Consider the following 18,774-nt stretch of genomic DNA (forward strand, 5'->3'; position numbering starts at 1 on the left):
GCACAGCTCAGAAGAGAGCAGGGTGAACAGCAGCTCTGGGCGTCAGCTTTATTTTCCTCAGGGGCTTTTGGTTGAGAACAGACAACCACAGGAAGGCACAAGGGCCACCCTTGGTGATGGTGCACACCAGTCTTCACCATGAATTGCTCATCACTCACTGAGCACCAACCCCCCATGAGTTCTCTGCCATCTCACACTCTGCTCCATCCACGGTGGGATTTGTCCTTCCAGCTAGGAGCTGTCATCTCCCGTAGTGGAACCTCTCCCAGGCTAGAGACTTGCCTGCTCTGCCATGGAGTTGAGCTGCTGGAGGGGACTGGGTAGTGATGGGAAGAGAGGTGGGGTTTCTGCCCAATCTCAGGCACCAGGCATCTGGGTGCCCTGCTCCGGCTGACCAGCCTGGCTCACTTTGAGGCCGGTGGATCGGTCAGGGTGGAAATTGCCTTCTCCAGCTGCAATAGAGAACAAGGGGTCGGGGAGCGGGGAGGATTAAAGGAGGTGGCAAGTGTGGGCTATGGCACTAGCAGCTCTCCTAAGGTGGATTCTGGGGTGATGTTGGAGCCGGTGCCTCCCCATTGCATGGCTGAGGTCACTGAACACAGAAAAGGTTTCCAGGCCCAGTGGCCATTCTCGGCCAGAAGCAGAGCTCGTTGGAGTCTTATGAAGCTCCCAAAGCTTTGAATGAGAGGATGTTGGTGCTCCCCACCTCCTCTGTTTTACCCCACCCTCAAAGACCCTGGTACCTCCACCCAGGACACAAAGCCCACAGCTCTGCCCCGCGACGTCACGAAGAGCAACTGAAGGTTCAACAGCTCAAACAGGTTGTGTGTCTGCAGGAGGATTTGTACGAAATGCTGGGGCAGGAAGCACCCTGCTAGCCCAGTAACCCACCTTGAAGTCGGAACTCCTCCTTACCCCCACCCATCCTGTCCTTAAGGTAAGGCAGGGAAGCCAGGGACCTAGCCTGTGATGTCCAGAATTACCACTAGAGGTGGCCAGAGTCCACACAAGCAGCTGGACCAGGCTTTAGATGGCCTTTAGCCACCACTACCCAGCATCACAGACATCTCCCCCTATAGAGAGGTGAGGGCCATGGCTGCTTCTGTCCCATGCCACCCCATGTGCTGACTGTCTCCTTAGTGATTAAATAATTTGCTGAAGAACACAGGAGGAAGTGTGGCAGATCTATCTAACATTGATCCATGTGTGCTCCCTGTGACGCACCTGGAGTCGGTGTTTCCCCACACTCCCCCTTCCCTGGTCTCTCCTCGTGACCCTGACATGAGCCTGGCAGTAAGAGGTGTCCAGGAAGGAGCTGCCAGGGGTGGGGAGTGGATGTACCTCAGCTCAGCTCGGGAGGACCTGAGCTCCTCCATCGGGCTCCTCCCTGCACCCCTGTGTCCCTGTCCGCCTGCCTTCTCCAGTTCTCCCCTACCTGGTGCAAGGAGGTCTCTGGGGACAGCTGCAGGGTCACTGGCTCCATGAGATAGCCCCCAGCCAAGATGTCCTGGAGACAGCGCTGAGAATGCAGGAAGGACATTGGAGGCCTGGGTCGGCCTCCCCACTGCAGGGTATACTCTCAAACTACCTCTCCCACAGATCAGCTGGTCCCTCTCCTCACAGCCCTACTGACCTCCCGCATTCCAGCCAAACACCCTCCCAGGGACCCACCTGTTGACCTGCAGCCCAGCAAGCGGGCTCAGCCTGGAGGGCCTGCACCAGCTGGGCTCTTCCCACGGTGCCCACTAGGATCTGAGACTCTAGCAGGTGCAGAGGGAGGGTGTGTTATGAAGAAGGAACTCCCATTTGCTGAGCACCCACCATGGTGCTGGATGTGCTCATGGCTTCTAGGAATCTTGGCAGCCTATAGTTAGTAAGAGCCATCATCACCCAATTTACAGATGAGATAACTGAGGCTCAGAGGCACAGACGGGCTAATAGTCCTTCCTGAGGCTACCTGATTTTTAGGTGGAGGTTAGAAACTGAGATGGCTTTGTTCCTAGAAGGAACAGCCATTCATGGGGCGAAGAAGGACCCTCTCATTTCATGGGGTGAATAAGCACCCTCTCATCTCTCATTTGAAGGTGTCAGTCACCCCAGAGGGAGTGGTTATCATGTCCATTTCACCCATGAAGAAACTGAAGCTCAGAGCAGTGAAGTGACTTGCCCAAGGTCACACAGCGGCTAAGCCACAGAGCATGGATTCAGGTGCAGGTGCAATTCTCCTCTTACCCCTTCTGCCCTGACACTCAGGCCTTAGAGGAAGACACCCCACTTCCCACCAACCCACCTCCCTAGCAGCCACCACCCCCTTCCTGCTGGGCACCTGTGCTCTCCACCAGGGGGTACTGGGCCACATCAGTGGAGGTCACGACCTTGACCACCTGCTCCAGCGGGGTGTCCTTGGCCAGCGTGGTGACGGTGGAGTTCATGAAGTGCCCCACAGTCACAGGGTGGGAGCTATGGCAGAGGGAGGCTCCCAACAGGTCTTGGGCTAGGGGATGTCACCCCAGGATGAGGCAGGGGGACTCGGGGGAGACTGGCTGGGACAGGATTCGAGGCTATCGTGTGGAGATGGAGACTGAGAGGGTCCTAGAATAAGCAAGTCCTAGGACCCCACGGTGGGAAGGAACCTGGAGACTGTGTCACTAGTAGTCCCAGTTTAAACCCTCCAGCCCCTGGGATCCCAGAGTCCCCAGACCAGTTCCAGTTTGGTCTGTTTCATCCAGCAGCCCTTCCTGGAGAATTTACTTGAAAAGCAAGCTACATGGTAAAAAGCCCCACCCCCACCCCACCCCTCACACTTTAAAGTTTTAGAAGTCCAGGATTAACCACACCCATCTTGCACATGAGGAAACAGGTTTGGAGCAAGCAGGAGCTCGCATGCATTTGAGGATGGACTCGGACCCAGGACCTCAGAACCTCTGAGCACCTGCTGGGGACAGAAACTGCTGGGGTGCTGTCTGGATGAGTGAGGACCTCAAAGCCCATTTCCATACCAGCTCCCAGCTACCCAGCAAGGGCAGCAGAGCAGGAGTGGGACAAGCGGGGACCTCGGGGGAGTGGTGCTCACTCTCCATGTGACCTGGTCCCTGCCTGGGCCCCAGGTTCCTCACCTAGTGCATGGGCACTGAGGAAATCAGACCAGTGGGCAACTGTGAGGCCCCTCCTACATCCATGTCCAAGGTCATTCACAGTAGCATTTCTTGGGGGACCTTCCACCCCAGTCCACCCAGGACACCATCACCCCATCAGCCAGGCCCAGGCGGCCCACTCACCCGATCTTGCGACCCCGAATCCATGGCAGGTAGGGCAGTTTCTTGACAATGATGGTACCATCATAGAAAGAGGGCTGGCAGCTCTGGGTGATGGCATTGGCCACCAGCACCGCCATCAGCACAGGCAGTGCGTGTACAATCTGGCCGGTCACCTCAAAGGCCAGCAGTGCCGTGGAGATGGTGTGGGTCACCGCCCCAGAGAAGGCCGCAGCCCCTGGAAGCAGACCAGGGCAAGGCAGCTCAGGCCAGGGCCCAGGCTCACCTGGAGGGAAAGGCGTGACCGTGGCTGGGTTTGCGTCCAGAGGGCACTTGATGGCCACTGCAGGAAATGCCCAAAGCCTGGGTATGGTGAGAGGAGAGGGATTGGGAGGGGGATGTGCATGGAGGACAGACAGGAACCAAGAGAGTTAGGGAGACCCAGGGGATGGCAGGGCTCAGGGAGGGGACAGGCCCGAATGGGGGTGGGGGACAAATTGGGCAGCTCAGTGACCACTGGGAGTCCTCCTGAACCACCCATTCTCCAGCTGTAGCCCAGCCCCATAAATCTGGCCACCCCACCAGGTCCAGCCCCACTCACCTGCCAGAGCATACCCCCCAGGCATGATGGGGTTGACCACACCTCCAGCCACGATGCCCTCAGGGAAGATGAAAGAGAGAGCCTCCCCCAAGAGGCGCCCGATGGCTGCCCCTGCCACAGACTCAGGGTGAAGAGGGCAGTTATGCTGACCCAGCCCTGCGCCCTCTTCCCTAAAGACCTTGCTAAGAGCCAGCAACGAGGGAGCCACGGCCCTGCTTAATGCTCCTGAACCTCTCAGAGCCTCAGGACCCCAGACTCACCATAGATGAATAAGGGCATGAAGTACCCAGCAGGTATGGGGATGGTGGTGGCCACAATCAGCATCCAGAACTGTGGAGTGGGTGGGGGGGCACCAGAGGGCAGAAGTTACTGGCAAGTGGGCAAGGTGAGGGCAAGGGAGGCACAAGACAGGGGTGAGGAGGTTCCTAGAAAAAAGGGTGTCCAGGCCTATGCCCACGGCAGTGTCTGGCATTAGGGACAATTCAACCAGGGGAGGGAACTGCAGCCTGAGAAGGTGCCCAAGGTGTGCAGGCCACACGCCAGCTTCGTTCCTTTCTTCACTCTCAGCCTGCTTTTTAGGTAATGACAGCCTCTAGCCCATCTTAAAGAAGGAAGCCAGGTGTGATGGCTCTGTGTGTAATCACGGAAGTGAGGAAGTGAGGCAGGAGAATCACAAGTTCCAAATCAGTCTGTGCAAGATAGCAAGCCTCATCACAGGAGGAGGGGGGGGCGGGTCCTAGGCTCAGAGGGCTGAAGTGATTTACCCAGGAGCACAGTGGGCATTTCTGGGATCTGGTTTAAGAGGAGGCTCCAGGTTCCAGCCGTGTAGGCAGCCCCATCTCTCCCAGAGCTGGCTTGACTCTGATCACACCTGGGGACCCACCTTCATAACCAGAAAGAAGGCCAGCGTTCCAAAGATGGTGAACTGCGGGTGATACCATTCAAACCACAGGTTCTGGGGGTCGAGCTCGGCTGGCCAGGGTGGGGACGAGTTCCGGGACATCAGTGCCCACGAGTTGTTGTCAAACAGCGAGTCCAAATGCTCCTTCATGGACAACTGGACAGGGGCAGTGACAGTTCAGCATGTCCCCAGCCACCTCACCACCCAACTGAGCCCCAACTCCCACTGTGCCGTGTCCCAGTGGAGAACCCAAAGATGGCTCTGGTCTCCCTGAGTTATGTATGGTCTCCTCTTTCTCAAAATGATATCAGGCCTCTCCTTTGGGAAGTGGGGAACTGAAATAATACCCAGAAAGGGGGCAACACACGGGGGCTTCCTGCTCCCCCACCCCAGCTCAGCTCCTTACCCGAGAGGCCATGAAGCGGCCCAGGCCAGGAGGGTAGGTGATGGTCGCCAGAACCAGGGCTGCCAGGGCAGAGTACACAGGCTTGCTGTGGGGGGAGAGGAGCTGGATATAGGTTCCATTCTTCCCCCACAATGTGGGGAGACAGGGGCTCCTCACCCAGGACCAGGTCCAGGACTGACAGACCCAGGCCCTGGCAGGCCAGGACTGACAGGGGAAAGAACTAGCAAGGAGGAAAGATCAGGAGCAGGTGTCAGGCCAGCCCCCCTCCAGGGAAGAAACAGGTGGAGTGGGCCCAGGAGACCTGGGATGATAAAGGTCTCAGCTGGAGAAGGTTAGGACAGAGGCAGTTGGGGGAAAGGACAAAGCCAGGCCACACCGGGCCAGGAAAGGGAGGAGCTCTTACTCACTGGCATAGGGCAGGGGGAGGTGGTGGGGTGAGGAAAGCCAAGGGCAGGGGTCAGAGCAGTCTTGTGGAGGAGAGGAAGCAGGGATCTAGTGAGGGGTCTGGATCCTAAGAGGGGAGAGTTGCAGTAGGAGGGTCAGTGGATGTGGAGACTGGTGGAGTGTTAGAGAAGGAATAGAGTTCTGTAAATGCAGAGGGGTTTGGAGGTTCCATGGGAGGACAGGAGTTCAGGTATGGAGTGGGGCTTTCTGTATAAGTTCGGTTTAGGGGGCTACCTGAGGGCACAGCCCAGCCCCTGGCCCACCTGGTGGCCAGCAGTTTGGAGGTGAACCAGTTGTTCTTGACGAAGCCAAGGAAGGTCCGCTGGCAGAAGAGGTAAGCACAACTCAGGACACCACAAATGACCCTGGGGACGAAGGTAGGTGACTCCAGAGTTCCCCAGGTTGGGCCTGGAGGAGACCCTAGCTGAGTTCTCAGGTCTAAGGTCCACTCACCCTAGGACCACAAAGAAGAAGATCTCAGGTAGGTCAAAGGGCACGTCCACACGGAAGCTGGTCTTGTAGATGGACGTGATGGTCTCTGGGGAAGAAGAGTGGGGTTTGAGGTCACATCCCTCCCCACCTAAGTCTGGTCCCAGAATAACAGGCAGGGCTGGAGGTGGAGCAAGGCCCATCCCATGTGTCCATGGCTTGCCAGGCCTCACCTCCTGAGTCCCTGCCAGCCTCAGCCCTCTACTGATGTCCACCCTGCCCAGCACAGGTTAGACCCTCTGTCATTCTAGAAAGAGAAGAATGAGAAAAAGGGGAAGAAGTGGAAGGGGGAAAGTAGAAGGGACAGAGTCAGGGAAGGAAAGGAGGAAAAAGGAGACAGGGAGTGGGCAACTGGGCACTCACCTTGCTCACTGTTGAACACAGCCAGGAGGCGGAACACAAAAGCCCCACAGGTGGCAGCGAAGAAGCCCCTCCAGTAATCCCATATGGTGAAGTGGGAGGACATGACCTCAATGCTGAATAGGACGCCTGGGGGGACACTAAACTCAGGAAGACCTGACCCCACATTTTCAGAACGTGGGTGTCAGGCTCTCCCTGACCCTTTTGACCTGCGGTCCTGCAGCCTGGGCAGCCAGGACCTCCTATCACCTTTGTCCTGAGCTGAAGGAAAAGAAGTCAGGGCCTGAGAACTGGATAGGGAGGACTTGTTGACCTGGGACCGGGCCAAGGGGCAGCCCTGGCATGCCTGTGTGTTTCCACTCTCACCTTGGGTGGAGGATGGTCCCCTTTTTTTTACAGTTGAGGAAAACAGGCATAGAGAAATGAATTTGTTGGGCCAGGGCCACCCAGCAGACTGGCTTCCAAACCCATATGTGTCCAGGGGAGGCCAAGAGCGAGTGGACACTCCATCGTACCCTGGGATGGTTGTACCCAGGGAAAGACTGCAGTGAGAATTACAGAGGGCCCCTGTCTCTAGGCCTCTTCACTGGGCTCCAGATCTACCTGTTTGGTCTGGCCAAGCCAGCAGGTCCAGGGGCTGGGATGGGGGAACCCTAGAGTACAGGGGAGGCAAGGAGTGTCTCACCGCTAAATGGGGCTGCAAAGACTGTAGCCACGCCCACAGCAGCCCCTGCCACCAGCATTTCATTTTGTTTCCTCTTGTTCTGGGGGATCAGGGTCCTGGGCTCAGAACCAATCACCTCCCTCATTTCCCTCCACTCTCTCCCATTCCTCCAAGAGGATCCCTACCTGAGCTCCTCACCTCAGATTCCCCGATGGTCCTGGTGCGCACCTGGCCCAGGTAGGCAGCAATCATCGCACTCAGGTGAACAAAGGGGCCCTGCAGGGTGAGGTGTTGGGCAGGGCAGATGGCCTGTGCCCTGGGGAGGCTGGCTCTTGAACCTCATCCTCTTTCCCGTTATCCCCCACCTCCTTCTCCTCCTCCTTCTACCTCTTCCTCTTAGAGACCCAGGGGTCAGGAACCACAAGCCTGACCCAGAGACAGCATGGCTTCCTCACTCACACCCTCATAATGCCCGGAGGCCATCCACAGATGGCTTTGGTCACACCTAGGGAGCTGGCTGTGCTCTAAGACTGAGCTCCCCTGGCAGGACAGGCTGTGGTGGGGGATGGGGAAGGCAGAGGGGGAGGACAGGAACTCTCACTTGCCCATACCACTTTGCCTAGGAAGATGGTACTGCCCGAGGCCAGTGTGCAGGACAGGCCAACCACCTTGGCCCCAAAGTTCCTGATGTCCAGGTAGTCCTCCAAGACCACACCTGCCAAGATGGTCTTCAGCTCGGGGACTCCAGAGCCTTGCCCAGGTGGGCAGGAGAGGGACAAAGTCTAGATTAGGTCTCTGCACACACAGCCCCTGCACACAGTGCCTGCTCAATGGCAGCAGCATTCTATCCTGCTGGAGAACCCCATACCCTATGTGGGGAAAACTCCTGACCTCAGTTCACAGAAGAATCTTGAAGGTCAGAGTGGGGATGGGAGTTGTTTATGTTCTTTCTACTTAGACTGGAAGACCATGATGGCAGGGATAGAGGACCCAGGGTGGAATGTCAGGCCACCACTGGGGGCACCCAGGAGCACCCTGACTGGCCTAGAGCTGAAGGTGGCATAGAAGGCGGGGGAGCTGGACACTCCTTCAGCCCCTCCCTGCACTAGCCATTGACCTCACTCTGCAGAACACCCTGCCACCAATCCTCCATCCCTGCCCAGAGGAACCAGAGGAAGCTCCTGAGCCCCAGTCACCCAGGAGTCCACCTCTGCCCTCTAACTGTGGGACTTCAGGGAAATGGTACTATTCTTTGCAGCTGGCTGCTCTGGCTGTGAAATTGGGCTACTGCTCCTCTCTGTCCCCTCAGAAGCTCCACGCCATTGAAAAGATTTGTGACAGTGGGGACTACAGTGAAAGATACACTGGCCAGTGGCAAGGTCACAACCAAGGACTTACCTCCAGAGAAGGGCGTGATGCTCTGGGAGAAGCCCGAGGAGAAGGACAGGAGGGCCACCGGGTACACGGTCCAGGAAAGATACCGGAGCAGGTGGCTGTCCCCGAGCTCCCCATATAGCCACTTGTGTGCTGGGGAAGGCCAGCCATCAGGGAGCCACCCAGAGCCTCTGCAGCCCTTGGGGGCACATGCTGTGATGTCCACTGACTGACCAGGAATGGAGGCCCAATACCACCCAGGGAGTGGCAGAGCCCCAAGAGGAAACTGGAATAGGACCCTGGGCCCTTGTCCCAGCTTGGCTACTTCCTGCCTGACTGACTATGGGCAAGTGATTGAGGCTCAGAGAAGCCTCAGTTTCCCCATCTACACCATGGGCTGGTGATGGTGCCTTCTTCACAGGGTCCTGCAGACTTATTGAGGACTGAATGACACAGAGTGTGGAGTCCCTGTAGGTCCTCACTATGGCAGCTGAGTGTCCAGAGAAGGGTCTCAGGTCCTTCCTGCCCACTCCCTCTTCCAGGGAAGCCTCAGGGTGGAGCCTGCTAAGGATGGGAAGAAAGCTCTGTGCCTGTGGTCAAGGGTCACTTAACTGGGAGCCAGGAGGGAGGGAAGGAACAGGGTGTTGTGAAGAGAGGGCTCAGTGCCGAGGGAGAAGGGCTGCTAGGAGCATCCAGCTCACTCTTTCTCATTGTGCAGATGAGGTGGCCAAGGCCAGGAGAGAGGCCACAGCCCGTCCAGGGTCACAGAGCAAGTCAGGAGTGAAGCCAGGATGAGCTCCAGGCTCTGAGCCCTATCTCCACCCCACTGTCCTGACAATGAGGCATCTCAAGGGCATGCAGAAACCCCTTGGCCAGGGCAGGCATGCATGCCGGGCAGGGCTTACCTCTGACCACTCGGCTGATGGCAAAGTTCATGGCGAAGCTGATGAGGGCCATGAGCACCCCGAGGGTCATCAGGAAGTACCAGTCCTCGCCCACACGGAACAGCTTCTGCTTCAGCCACTCCAGGCCACCTGGCAGGCCATTGGGGCACAGCTAGGGTGGGGTGGATGGCTACTGGGGTCTGGGCAGGGAGGTTGGGCGGGGTGGTGGTAGAGAGGACAGGGCTGGAGTCCAGGGTCACGAGGAAGCTCTGCCTCTCACAAGGGGCACTACAGGGCATTTGGCAGGTGAAGGTGGTGACCTAATGAGAGCCAGGCCTGTGGCCTTCACCAAAAAGTCTTGGCCTATCTGACCTCCCACCCCTGCTACACTGGGGACTTATGGAAGTACGGTGCAGAGGCAGAGCAATGAGGAGAAGGCTGGCAGCCACAGCTCTAGTGAGAATCTCAGCAGAGGCCGGGACATCAAAACCTCGAGGGGCAGCAAGGGTCCCTCATCATCCCAGGGACTGTGGCACCATCTGTCCTCTGGGTCTCAGCGATGCCCCTGACCACTGGCTGCCAGCCCAGCCTGGAAGCTTGGCTCTCTCTGGCTGTGGGAACCAGTCCCTGGGACTGCACTTTTCCTCTTTCTGGGATCTCTGCCTTCTTTGTCCCTGTCTCTAGTTCTCAAATAAATAGTGAAAATGAGGCTCCAAAAACACATGCCAAGTCCTCAGCTCCCCAGACTCTTTCAGTAGCACCTGCTTCCCAGCAGCTGGCCCTCCAGCTCCCCACTGGCACAGGTGAGCAGAGAGTGGACACAGTGACCAGGCCTTGTGCTGTGAATCCCAAAGGCCAAGGGCTGATGTCTGGCTCACCTGACCCACAGGCAGAGGGGAAGTAGACAGCTCCTTCCCTCCCTGAACCCAGGTTTCTGGAAGAATTTATCTGGGACCAGAGGACAGGTGGAGGGGGGCTCTTGGGCTTGGGGATGGGGGATGCGTGGCAGGGGTGATGTCACCAGGGATCTTCCATGGGGAGGAAGGGGTCCAACTCTCACATCGGATGCCTTGACGGACACGTGGACACGGGCCCCACAGCTCCTGCAGAGTCACAGGCCTCCCCAAGGAGCCCTCACGCAGCCCCACCAGCTCCTCCATGGGTTTTCTGATGAGGGGACAGATGGCGGACCCTTGTGTCACTTAACACCCAGACCCCACCCTCTAGACTCTTCCTGACTCTACCTCCCAAACAGAAAGGAAAGACCGTGTGCTTCTCTGTGTGGGTGCCTGTGAGCACGTAGTTAGAGGGGACAGAAGCCTGGTGTATCCTCTTCACAGAGACTGTCACCAAGGAAGCGCGTGTGTGTGTCCTGTGTGGGGTGCGTGTTACTAGGTGTTTCTTCCATGTCAAGCAACAGAGCCCCTCCCTTGCCATGGCCCCTGCCGTGCTGTTGCCCTTCTGGGACACTAACCTGCTTCTACTGCGTAGTCATCACTTTGTCCAGGGTGGCACTGTCTCTGTGGGGTCCTTGTGGCCATCCCTGAACACCCCTGCCCCTCAGTGCAGGCCACAGCAGGTAGGAAAACCCCAGGCCCAGAAGGAGACCCTTGGAAGTGAAAGTGAGGTGCAGCTCCTGCCCTCCCCTCCTCATACCCGGGCGGCCCCTCTGAGCACCCAACGTCCTTACCTGTCAGTCTGTCCTGCTGAGGTTCTGACTGGCCTTCCTTCAACAGAGCCTCTTTGTTTGCAGCTCTTATGCACCTGGACAGGTGTGCTTGCTCTCCGCCAACCAGCGCCCTCCCTCCCTCTCCCCTCACCACAAGGTTAACGTGACCTCTAGGAGGGCTGATGGCCAACCACCCAGGACTCCCAAAGCTACTTTGCCCGTAGGGCACAGCTGCTGAGAGGTGCGGAGGGGGCGCAGGGGTGCCCCCACCCAGAGACAGGCAGAGGATGGCATCCAACCACACTTAAGGCTCCCGGGGGCTCCCGGGGACCAGGTCTGGGAGGTGGAAGCTGGTGCTCCCAGCAGGGAGGGTTAGGGGCCTCTGCTGAGGCTGAGGCTTAGGGCTCTAGATTCTCAGCTGGGCATGAAAGGTCATGGAAAAAGAGGAGGAGGGGAGAGGGGAAGGGGTGGACAGACGAGAGGACCCAGTGGAAAGTGGTCATGGCAGTGGAAGTCCCTGAGGTCCGAAGGGTTCTAAGGAACTCACAGAAATTGGTTGTGGAGTGCCTTGGCAGGAGTAGACCTGGCTGGACCCTAACCTGGAGTGTGTTTCCTGTGGCCATCTCACAGGAGGCGGCTGGCTTTTCTTTTCTCTCTCAGCCTACCAACTATCTGTGGGTCTGTGGCCTCAGGCACAAACTACCATGTCTGGCTTCTGTTCTCCTTTCTTTTTCTTTTCATTTATTTATTATTTATTTAGCATTTCTGAAGGTCGAACCCAGGGCCTTGGTCATGCCAGGCAGGCACTCTACTACTGAGCTACATGCCCAGGTTTCTTCTTTTTTTTTCTTTTTCCTGATATGCTCATACCTTATTTTATTTTACAAATGTATTAATTTGTTGTTGGTACTGGGATTTGAACTCAGGACCTCATGCTTGCTATGCAGGCACTCTACCACTTGACTCATGCTCCCTGCCCTTTCTTGCTTTAGTTATTTTCTGGGAAGAGTTGTGATTTTGCCCAGGGCTGGCTTCAGACCAGGATCCTTCAGGCATATGCCACCATGCCAACTGGACTCTGTGATCTTGGGCCTGAAGCCTCAGCCCTCAGTGATGCTATTTATTTCAAACAGGATAAACTGACCACCTCCCTGGGTTTCTGGGGGTACTCCTTATTTTCATCTCCCAGGTAGCTGGGATTACGGGTATGAGCCACCTCCCTTGCTACTCATTTGTTCTTAGTTGGCACATAGTGATAGCACATATGGAAGGGGCACAGTGTGACATATCAGTGCATGTTTACAGTGCGCTGTGTCTGTCATTTGTCACCTCAACCTTTATCATCTCTTTATGCCGGGAACATTCTAAACCCTTTCATCTTGCTATTTTGAAATATATTTTGTTACCAACCATAGTTGTAACTATTGTACTATAGACATTAGCAGCGATTCCTTCTATCCAAGTGCACCCCTGTACCCCATCCTCTCTCTATTCTCTTCCCCACACCCTTCCCAGGCTCTGGCAACAACTATTCACTCTATGACACCAACGTCTTAGCTTCTACCCATGAGTGAGAACATGTGACATTTATCTTTCTGGACCTGATTTATTTTACTTAACATAATGTCCTCCGTTCCATCCATGTGCCATAAATGACAGAACTTGTCTTTTTTTTTTTTTTGGCTGCATTTGGGTTTGAAGGCAGGGCTTCATGCTTGTTAAGCAAGCACTCTACCACTTGAGCCACTCTGCCAACCAGACTTATTTTTTTTGATGGCTGCTCTGTGTCTGTCCACCACATTTTTATCCACTCACCCATGGATGGACACTGGGAGATTCCCCGTCCTACTGCTGTAATGAGCCTGTTTATTGCTGCAGTGACCATGGAGAGCAAGTGCCTGTTCCTGTACTGATTTCAGTTCTTAGGATGTGAACCCAGTAGTGGGGTTGCTGGCTTACATGTGTTTTGAGGAAACTCTTCTATTTTCCCTAGTGGCTATACTAATTTATCTCCCACAACGTGAAGTTTCTTTTACAACACATTCTTGCCAAATGTGTGTGTGTGTGTGTGTTTGAATTTGGGGCCTCACACTTGCTGGACAGGTTCTCTACCACCTGAGCCACACCCAGCCCTTCTTGTGTTGGTTATTTTTGAGCTAGGGTCTCGCTTTATGCCTGGCCATTCTCCTGTTTGTGCTTCCCCATGTACCTAGGATGATAGATGTGCTGACGTGTCCTGCTATTGGTTGGATGGGTTCTCTAGAACTTTCTGCCCAGGCTGGTCTTCAATAGAGATCCTCCTGATCCTAGCCTCCCAGGTAGCTCCCAAGTAGCTAGGATTACAGGCACAAGTCACCAGCTCCCAATTTGTCTTTGATAATAGCCATTCTAACGTTGGTGAGGTGTTACCTCACTGTGGTTTTTGTTTTTCGAGATACTAGAGGTTGAATTCAAGGCTTCGTGCATGCAAGGCAAGCGCTATACTGCTTGAGCCATGCCTGCAGCCCCTCCTTGTGGTTTTGATTGCATTTTCATAATGATTAGTGAACTGAACATTTTTTATGTACTTCTCAGCCTTTTGCACATCTTCTTTTGAGAAACATCTCTTCAGGCCATTTGTCCATTTTTCTGTTGCATTGTTTCAGCTCCTCATGTGTTCTGGATATGAATCCCATGTCTGCTGAGGACTTTGCAAATATTTCCTCCCATTCTGTAAGTTGATTGTGTCCTTGGCTGGCAGCAGTTTTCTAGTTCGATGTAATCCCTTTTGTGTCCATATCCAAAAATCACTGCCCAGTGCAATGGCCTAAAGTGTTTTCCTTGTTTTCTTCCAGTAGCTTCGTGGTTTTGGGTCTTTGATCCATTTTGAGTTGGGTCTTTACATGGTGGAAGATAGGGGTCTGCTTTCATTCTTCTGCATGTGACTATCCAGATTCCCAGCACCATTTATTGATGGGACTTTCCTTTCTCTAATGTCAGTCTCGTGGTGTTTGTCAAGACTCAGTGGCCTTAGATGGCGAATTCACTTCTGGGCTCTCTGTTCTCTTCCACTGGTCTATGTGTCTGTGTTGATGCTCCTGTCATGCCATGATGTTACTACAGCTTTGTGGGATGGCTTGAAGCCAGGTATTGAAATGCCTCCAACTTTCTTCTTCCTTCCCAGGACTACTTTCGCTCTGTGGGGTCTTTTGTGGTTCCATCCAAATTTTAGGGCTATTTTTTTTCTATTTCTATGAAGAATCTCATTGGTATTTTGATAGGAATTGAAATGAAGCTATAGATTTATTTGGGTAGTATGGACATTTTAATGATATCCACAAACATGGGCTATCTTTTCATTATTTTTGTGTCCTTTTCAACTTCTTTCATTGGTATTTTGTAATTTTCATTGCAGAGAACATTTCTTGTTCAGTTTATTTTTAATGTGTTTTCTTTATTATTATTATTCGTAGTTATTGTGAATGGGATTGTTTTCTTAATTACTTCTTGATCCATCTATTATTGTTGTTTGTAAAAACATTGTTTGTTTTGTTTTGTTTTTTGAGATGGGTTCTCCCTATGTTCCCCAAGCTGATCTCCAAGTCGTAGGCTCAAGTGACCTCCCATCACAGCCTCCACAGAAACTGGGACTGAAGCTGTGTGCTACCACACCCAAATATAGACCTACTGATTTTTGGGTGAGGGGGCTTGTGGGACTTGGGTTTGAACTCAGGACTTTGTGCTTGCAAAGCAGGCATTTTATTGCTTAAGCCACATACCCACTGCATTTTGCTATGGTGATTGTGGAGATGGGGGGTCTCTCCTCCAGATTAGGTGGACTGGAGATCCTCCCAATCTCAGCCTCCCAAGTAGCTAGGACTACAGGCAAGAGCCACTAGTTTTTGTAGGTTGATTTTATGAACTTGGCCTACTGTAGCCTTACTACATTTGCTTATCAACTCAATAGTTTTTTGGTGTAGCCTTTTGGTTTCTCAATTTATAAATCATGTGATCTGAATACTCTTTTCTATCTGAATACCCTTTTATTTCTTCCTCCTGCCTTATTCTCTGCCTAGGGCTGGGCTTTTCTAAGTTTCTCCCATCATCTTAATACTAGATCTGTTCACAAGTGCCCAGAAGGACTGCCCTATGCCCCAGGGCATTGAGTTCCTGCACCCCGTCTACCACCCACCAACCTAGACTCCAGACCATGTCACTAGCATGGTCCACCTATCCCCTGGGTCCTGGCCTGTCCCTATAGCTCCCCACAAGGAACAGAAACCATTCTGAGCTCCTTTCTTCCCCCTACCAAACTCAGCTGTACCTCCTGAGAAGGCCCCTAAGGTTTGGTGTTTAGCTGGATGAGCTCTCTAACAGACTGGAATTCTAGGGACCCGCCAGGCTTGACTAGAAAACACAACCCTCCCTGAAGGTCTTCCCACTCAGACTAACTCAGCCTTACACACAGCAGGTTCTGCCACAGCCCCTGACCCCTTAGCAGCTGGCCCCACCCTCTGGAGAATGGAAGGAATAGAATGTTCAGTCCAGGTAGATTAAGAAGACGGTGCTAGGGCTAGTCCTGGTAAATAATGTGTACCCTTTTCCAGGGATTATGGCTTGAACCTACCAGTTGACATAATTGCTTTTAAAGGCATAAACCGTGTGTTGAATGCTGTGCGAGGCACTCTGCCCGAGTTGTGTCACTTCCACTTCACCTCCACCTGTGAGGTTAGTGGCGTTATCACATCACCGTTCTCCAGAGGAAGAAGCTGGTGTTCTGAGATGTTAATCACAGGATGTAAATCAATTACCTCCAGATTTCCAGCTAGGAAATGAAGTAACAACGCTTATCAGTGGGGTCTGCTCTATCACCTGTACCCATTGCCACTCCTCCCAGTGCCACTGTGCCCTTTTCCTTTCTGCATGCCGGGGGACACCAGAGCATGACCCGTGAGTAGGCAGACCCTGACCTCGTATAGAACCAGAAGGCTCTCTCATCTCTGAAACAGCCTCCAGTCTGACTTCCACCTGTCCAATCAACACACCTTCAAAGACGAACTCCAGGCTACCTCCTCCAGGAAGTCCTCTGTGAAGGTTTGAATACAACATGTCCTCCACTGACGCATGTGTTGAATGCTTGGTTCCTGCTAATGGTGCTATTTGGGGAGGTTTTAGAAACTTTAGGAGGTGGGGTCTAGGCCACTGGGGGTGTATTATGAAGGTCACACCTGGTCCTGGGTGCCCTTCTTACTCTGCTTCCTGCCTTCCATGAGGTACAGAACCTCCACTGCTGCATGCTCCTAGAGTCAGGACGTGCTGCCTTGTCACAGGCCTTGACACATAGAACCAGTGACTATGAACTGAACCCGTTGAAACGATGAGTCAAAGTAAATCCTTCCTCCCTTAAATTGTTTTTTCTGGTCAAAGCAATGATAAGAGAGAAGTGGGGTCATTGACTATGTGGTTCTTAAGCCTTCAGAAGTGGTTTGCAGGAGGGATTTGGAAGTTTGGAGATACAAACTAGAGAAAGCATGGTGTGCTGTAAGCCGAGCTCAGTGGGTGGCTCTGGCAGGAGTTTAGAACCCCTGAACGTTGGTAGGAATGGGGACGGTGACTGCTGTGCCCATGAGATTTCAGACAGGAATGTGGACTCCACTGAGAATTGGACAGGAGGCCACGCAAGCTGCATGGAGGCAAAAATCATGTCTCCACTTTGTCCATGCACTGAGAGTTTGTGTGAGGCTGCGTTTAAAGGTGATGACTAATTAATCTGGTGGAGGACATTTCAAGGCAGCCTGGCCCTCAGGCTGTGACATGGGTGTTGCTGGCTGCTTTTAGCTAGATTTACCATGAGAACTGGGAGCAAAGTGTTTTGAAAAACTTGTAGGTTTGTCAGGAAAACCAGTGTGAAGTTAGGAACACTGAAGTCTTGGTTTCTGAAGAAATTAGCACCATTAAAAAGAACCCAAGGAGAATTACAAGTTCAAATCCAACTTAGGCTTCATAGCTAATTCTAGCCCAGCCTGGGTATATAATAAGAACTTGACCCTAAGAAGCACCCTCCCACACCAAAAAAAAAACGAAGAAGCCGAAAACTTTGCATCACAATAGGAAATATGCCTTGATGCCATCTCAGGAATTGGTCAGACCTCACCCATCCCAGGCTCAAGGGAATGAAAGAGTAAACCCATATGACTTTTGCCATGAGGAAAGAGGATATCTGGAGTACTCTGGTCACACAGGACATCTAGGAAGTAGTTATCCCAAGATATATTTCATCTCATTCCACCACCAAATCACACAAGGTCTAAGGAGGCCCAGCTGCTGCTGGAGCTGGCGGCAGACTTTGGCTTCATTGCTGTGATGCTGGTCTTATAAGTTGCGGAATCTAGGAGTTGCAGGGTTATGCAGGGTTATGGAGGCTTCCGCCCAGATTTCAGAGGAGGCCTAAGAAGCCAGACAATGTGTGACAGGGTCTGACTTCCTCCAGGAATCCCCTGAGAGGTCAATGTGTGGCAGGGTGGAGGATCCCGGCAGATAACCCTGAAAGGATGATCTGTGAAGCTGTGAGGGTGAAACAATGGAGACCCACGGATGTCAAAGATGCCATGAACTTTGAACATCCACTGAGGAAAGCCAGAGGAGAGAGGCCACGTTGACTAAAAACGGCAAGGTCATGGGGTAGCGATGCCCAAGCCCTTTGGAGCTCATACAGTATTTAGAGTGAGTGCTGCTGGGTTTGAGGAATCAGTCTTGCTTTGGTTCGATTTCTCCTTGCCATCCTCCCACTCCTCATTTTGGGAATGGAAACGTGACTTGGCCCACCACTGCAGGTTGGAAAAAGGTGACTTGCTTTCAGTTTTACAGAGACTCACAGCTAAGAGTGTGCCTTGAGTCTCAGAAGACTTCCAGTTTGAATTCAAACAATGTTGGAGTTGTTAAGACCTTGGGGACTCCTGGAGATGTAGTAAACACATTTTTCTATGTACCATGGCCATGGGCCGAGGCCAGAGGTGGAATGTTATGATTTGAATATGAAATGACTCCCACGAGCTCATGTGTTGAAAACTTGTTCACCTGCAGGTGGCGTTACTTTGAATGATTCTTGAAATGGGAGATGAGGCCTATTTGGAGGAAGTAGGTCACTGGGCACATCTTTGAAGGCTATGCCTAATCCCCAGTCCTCTCCTTGACATCTGCTTTCTGTCCTCTAGGACATAAAGGACCTCCCCTGCTACAGATTCCTGCAGCTGGTCATGAGGTTGTGCCTTACCATGGGCCCAGAAACACCGAGTCAAGTGACCAAGGCTCAGCCCTCCGAGTCCATGAGCAAAACAATTCCTAGCTTTTAAGTTATTCTGTCACGTACTTTGGTCAAAGTTATGCAACAGTAAATAACACAACCAGACCGCCTGCTCTCCCCACTAACATCTCACGCAGGCAGAGTTGAGCACCGAGGTGGCTTCCTCAGAACTGTCGATTTGTGGGTGGGATAGTTGGATCAGAGAGAAGTGAGGGGTGTGACCACCTGGGGAAGAATCACCATTGGCAGAAATGTGCCTTGGATGGGACACTAGAGGGAGGGGGATATGAGCGGGTGGGACCTCTGAGGGAAGTGGGGCCATAAAACTTGGAGCGTGCCCAGGGCAGGGCATGGGTACAGCGAGGTGAGGCATTGGGCAGGGGGTTGCATGGACAGGTGCAGGACGCTGGGTAGAGTGTGGCAAAGGGGGTACATGGCATTCAGTC

The 18,774-nt window shown here is 53.4% G+C and overlaps 1 protein-coding gene across 6 annotated transcripts; it reads right to left on the reverse strand.

Moving 5' to 3' along the window:
* Positions 1–19: 19 nt before the first annotated feature.
* Positions 20–11,104, reverse strand: LOC109692556 (chloride channel protein ClC-Ka). 6 transcript variants are annotated; one of them, XM_074081255.1, is made up of 20 exons: positions 11,068–11,104; positions 10,438–10,544; positions 9,399–9,527; positions 8,518–8,646; positions 7,731–7,870; positions 7,318–7,395; positions 7,141–7,219; positions 6,459–6,584; positions 6,060–6,144; positions 5,870–5,971; positions 5,163–5,247; positions 4,739–4,912; positions 4,116–4,185; positions 3,856–3,966; positions 3,279–3,540; positions 2,327–2,460; positions 1,672–1,760; positions 1,436–1,519; positions 744–830; positions 20–452 (listed from the first exon to the last, which is right to left on the reverse strand). In XM_074081255.1, exons 2-20 carry the CDS (start codon positions 10,535–10,537, stop codon positions 405–407), a joined length of 2,112 nt encoding a protein of 703 aa, XP_073937356.1. In that variant the 5' UTR covers positions 10,538–10,544; positions 11,068–11,104; the 3' UTR covers positions 20–404. The 6 variants fall into 6 exon arrangements, with proteins under 6 accessions (XP_073937356.1, XP_020042866.2, XP_073937353.1 ...); XM_020187277.2 differs by lacking the exon at positions 11,068–11,104 and having other exon boundaries at positions 3,279–3,492; positions 10,438–10,575; XM_074081252.1 differs by lacking the exons at positions 3,856–3,966; positions 11,068–11,104 and having other exon boundaries at positions 3,279–3,492; positions 10,438–10,575.
* Between the last annotated feature and the right edge of the window lie 7,670 nt (positions 11,105–18,774).

This window comes from Castor canadensis, chromosome 7 (assembly GCF_047511655.1).
Source record: "Castor canadensis chromosome 7, mCasCan1.hap1v2, whole genome shotgun sequence".
Classification (NCBI taxonomy): Eukaryota; Metazoa; Chordata; class Mammalia; order Rodentia; family Castoridae; genus Castor; species Castor canadensis.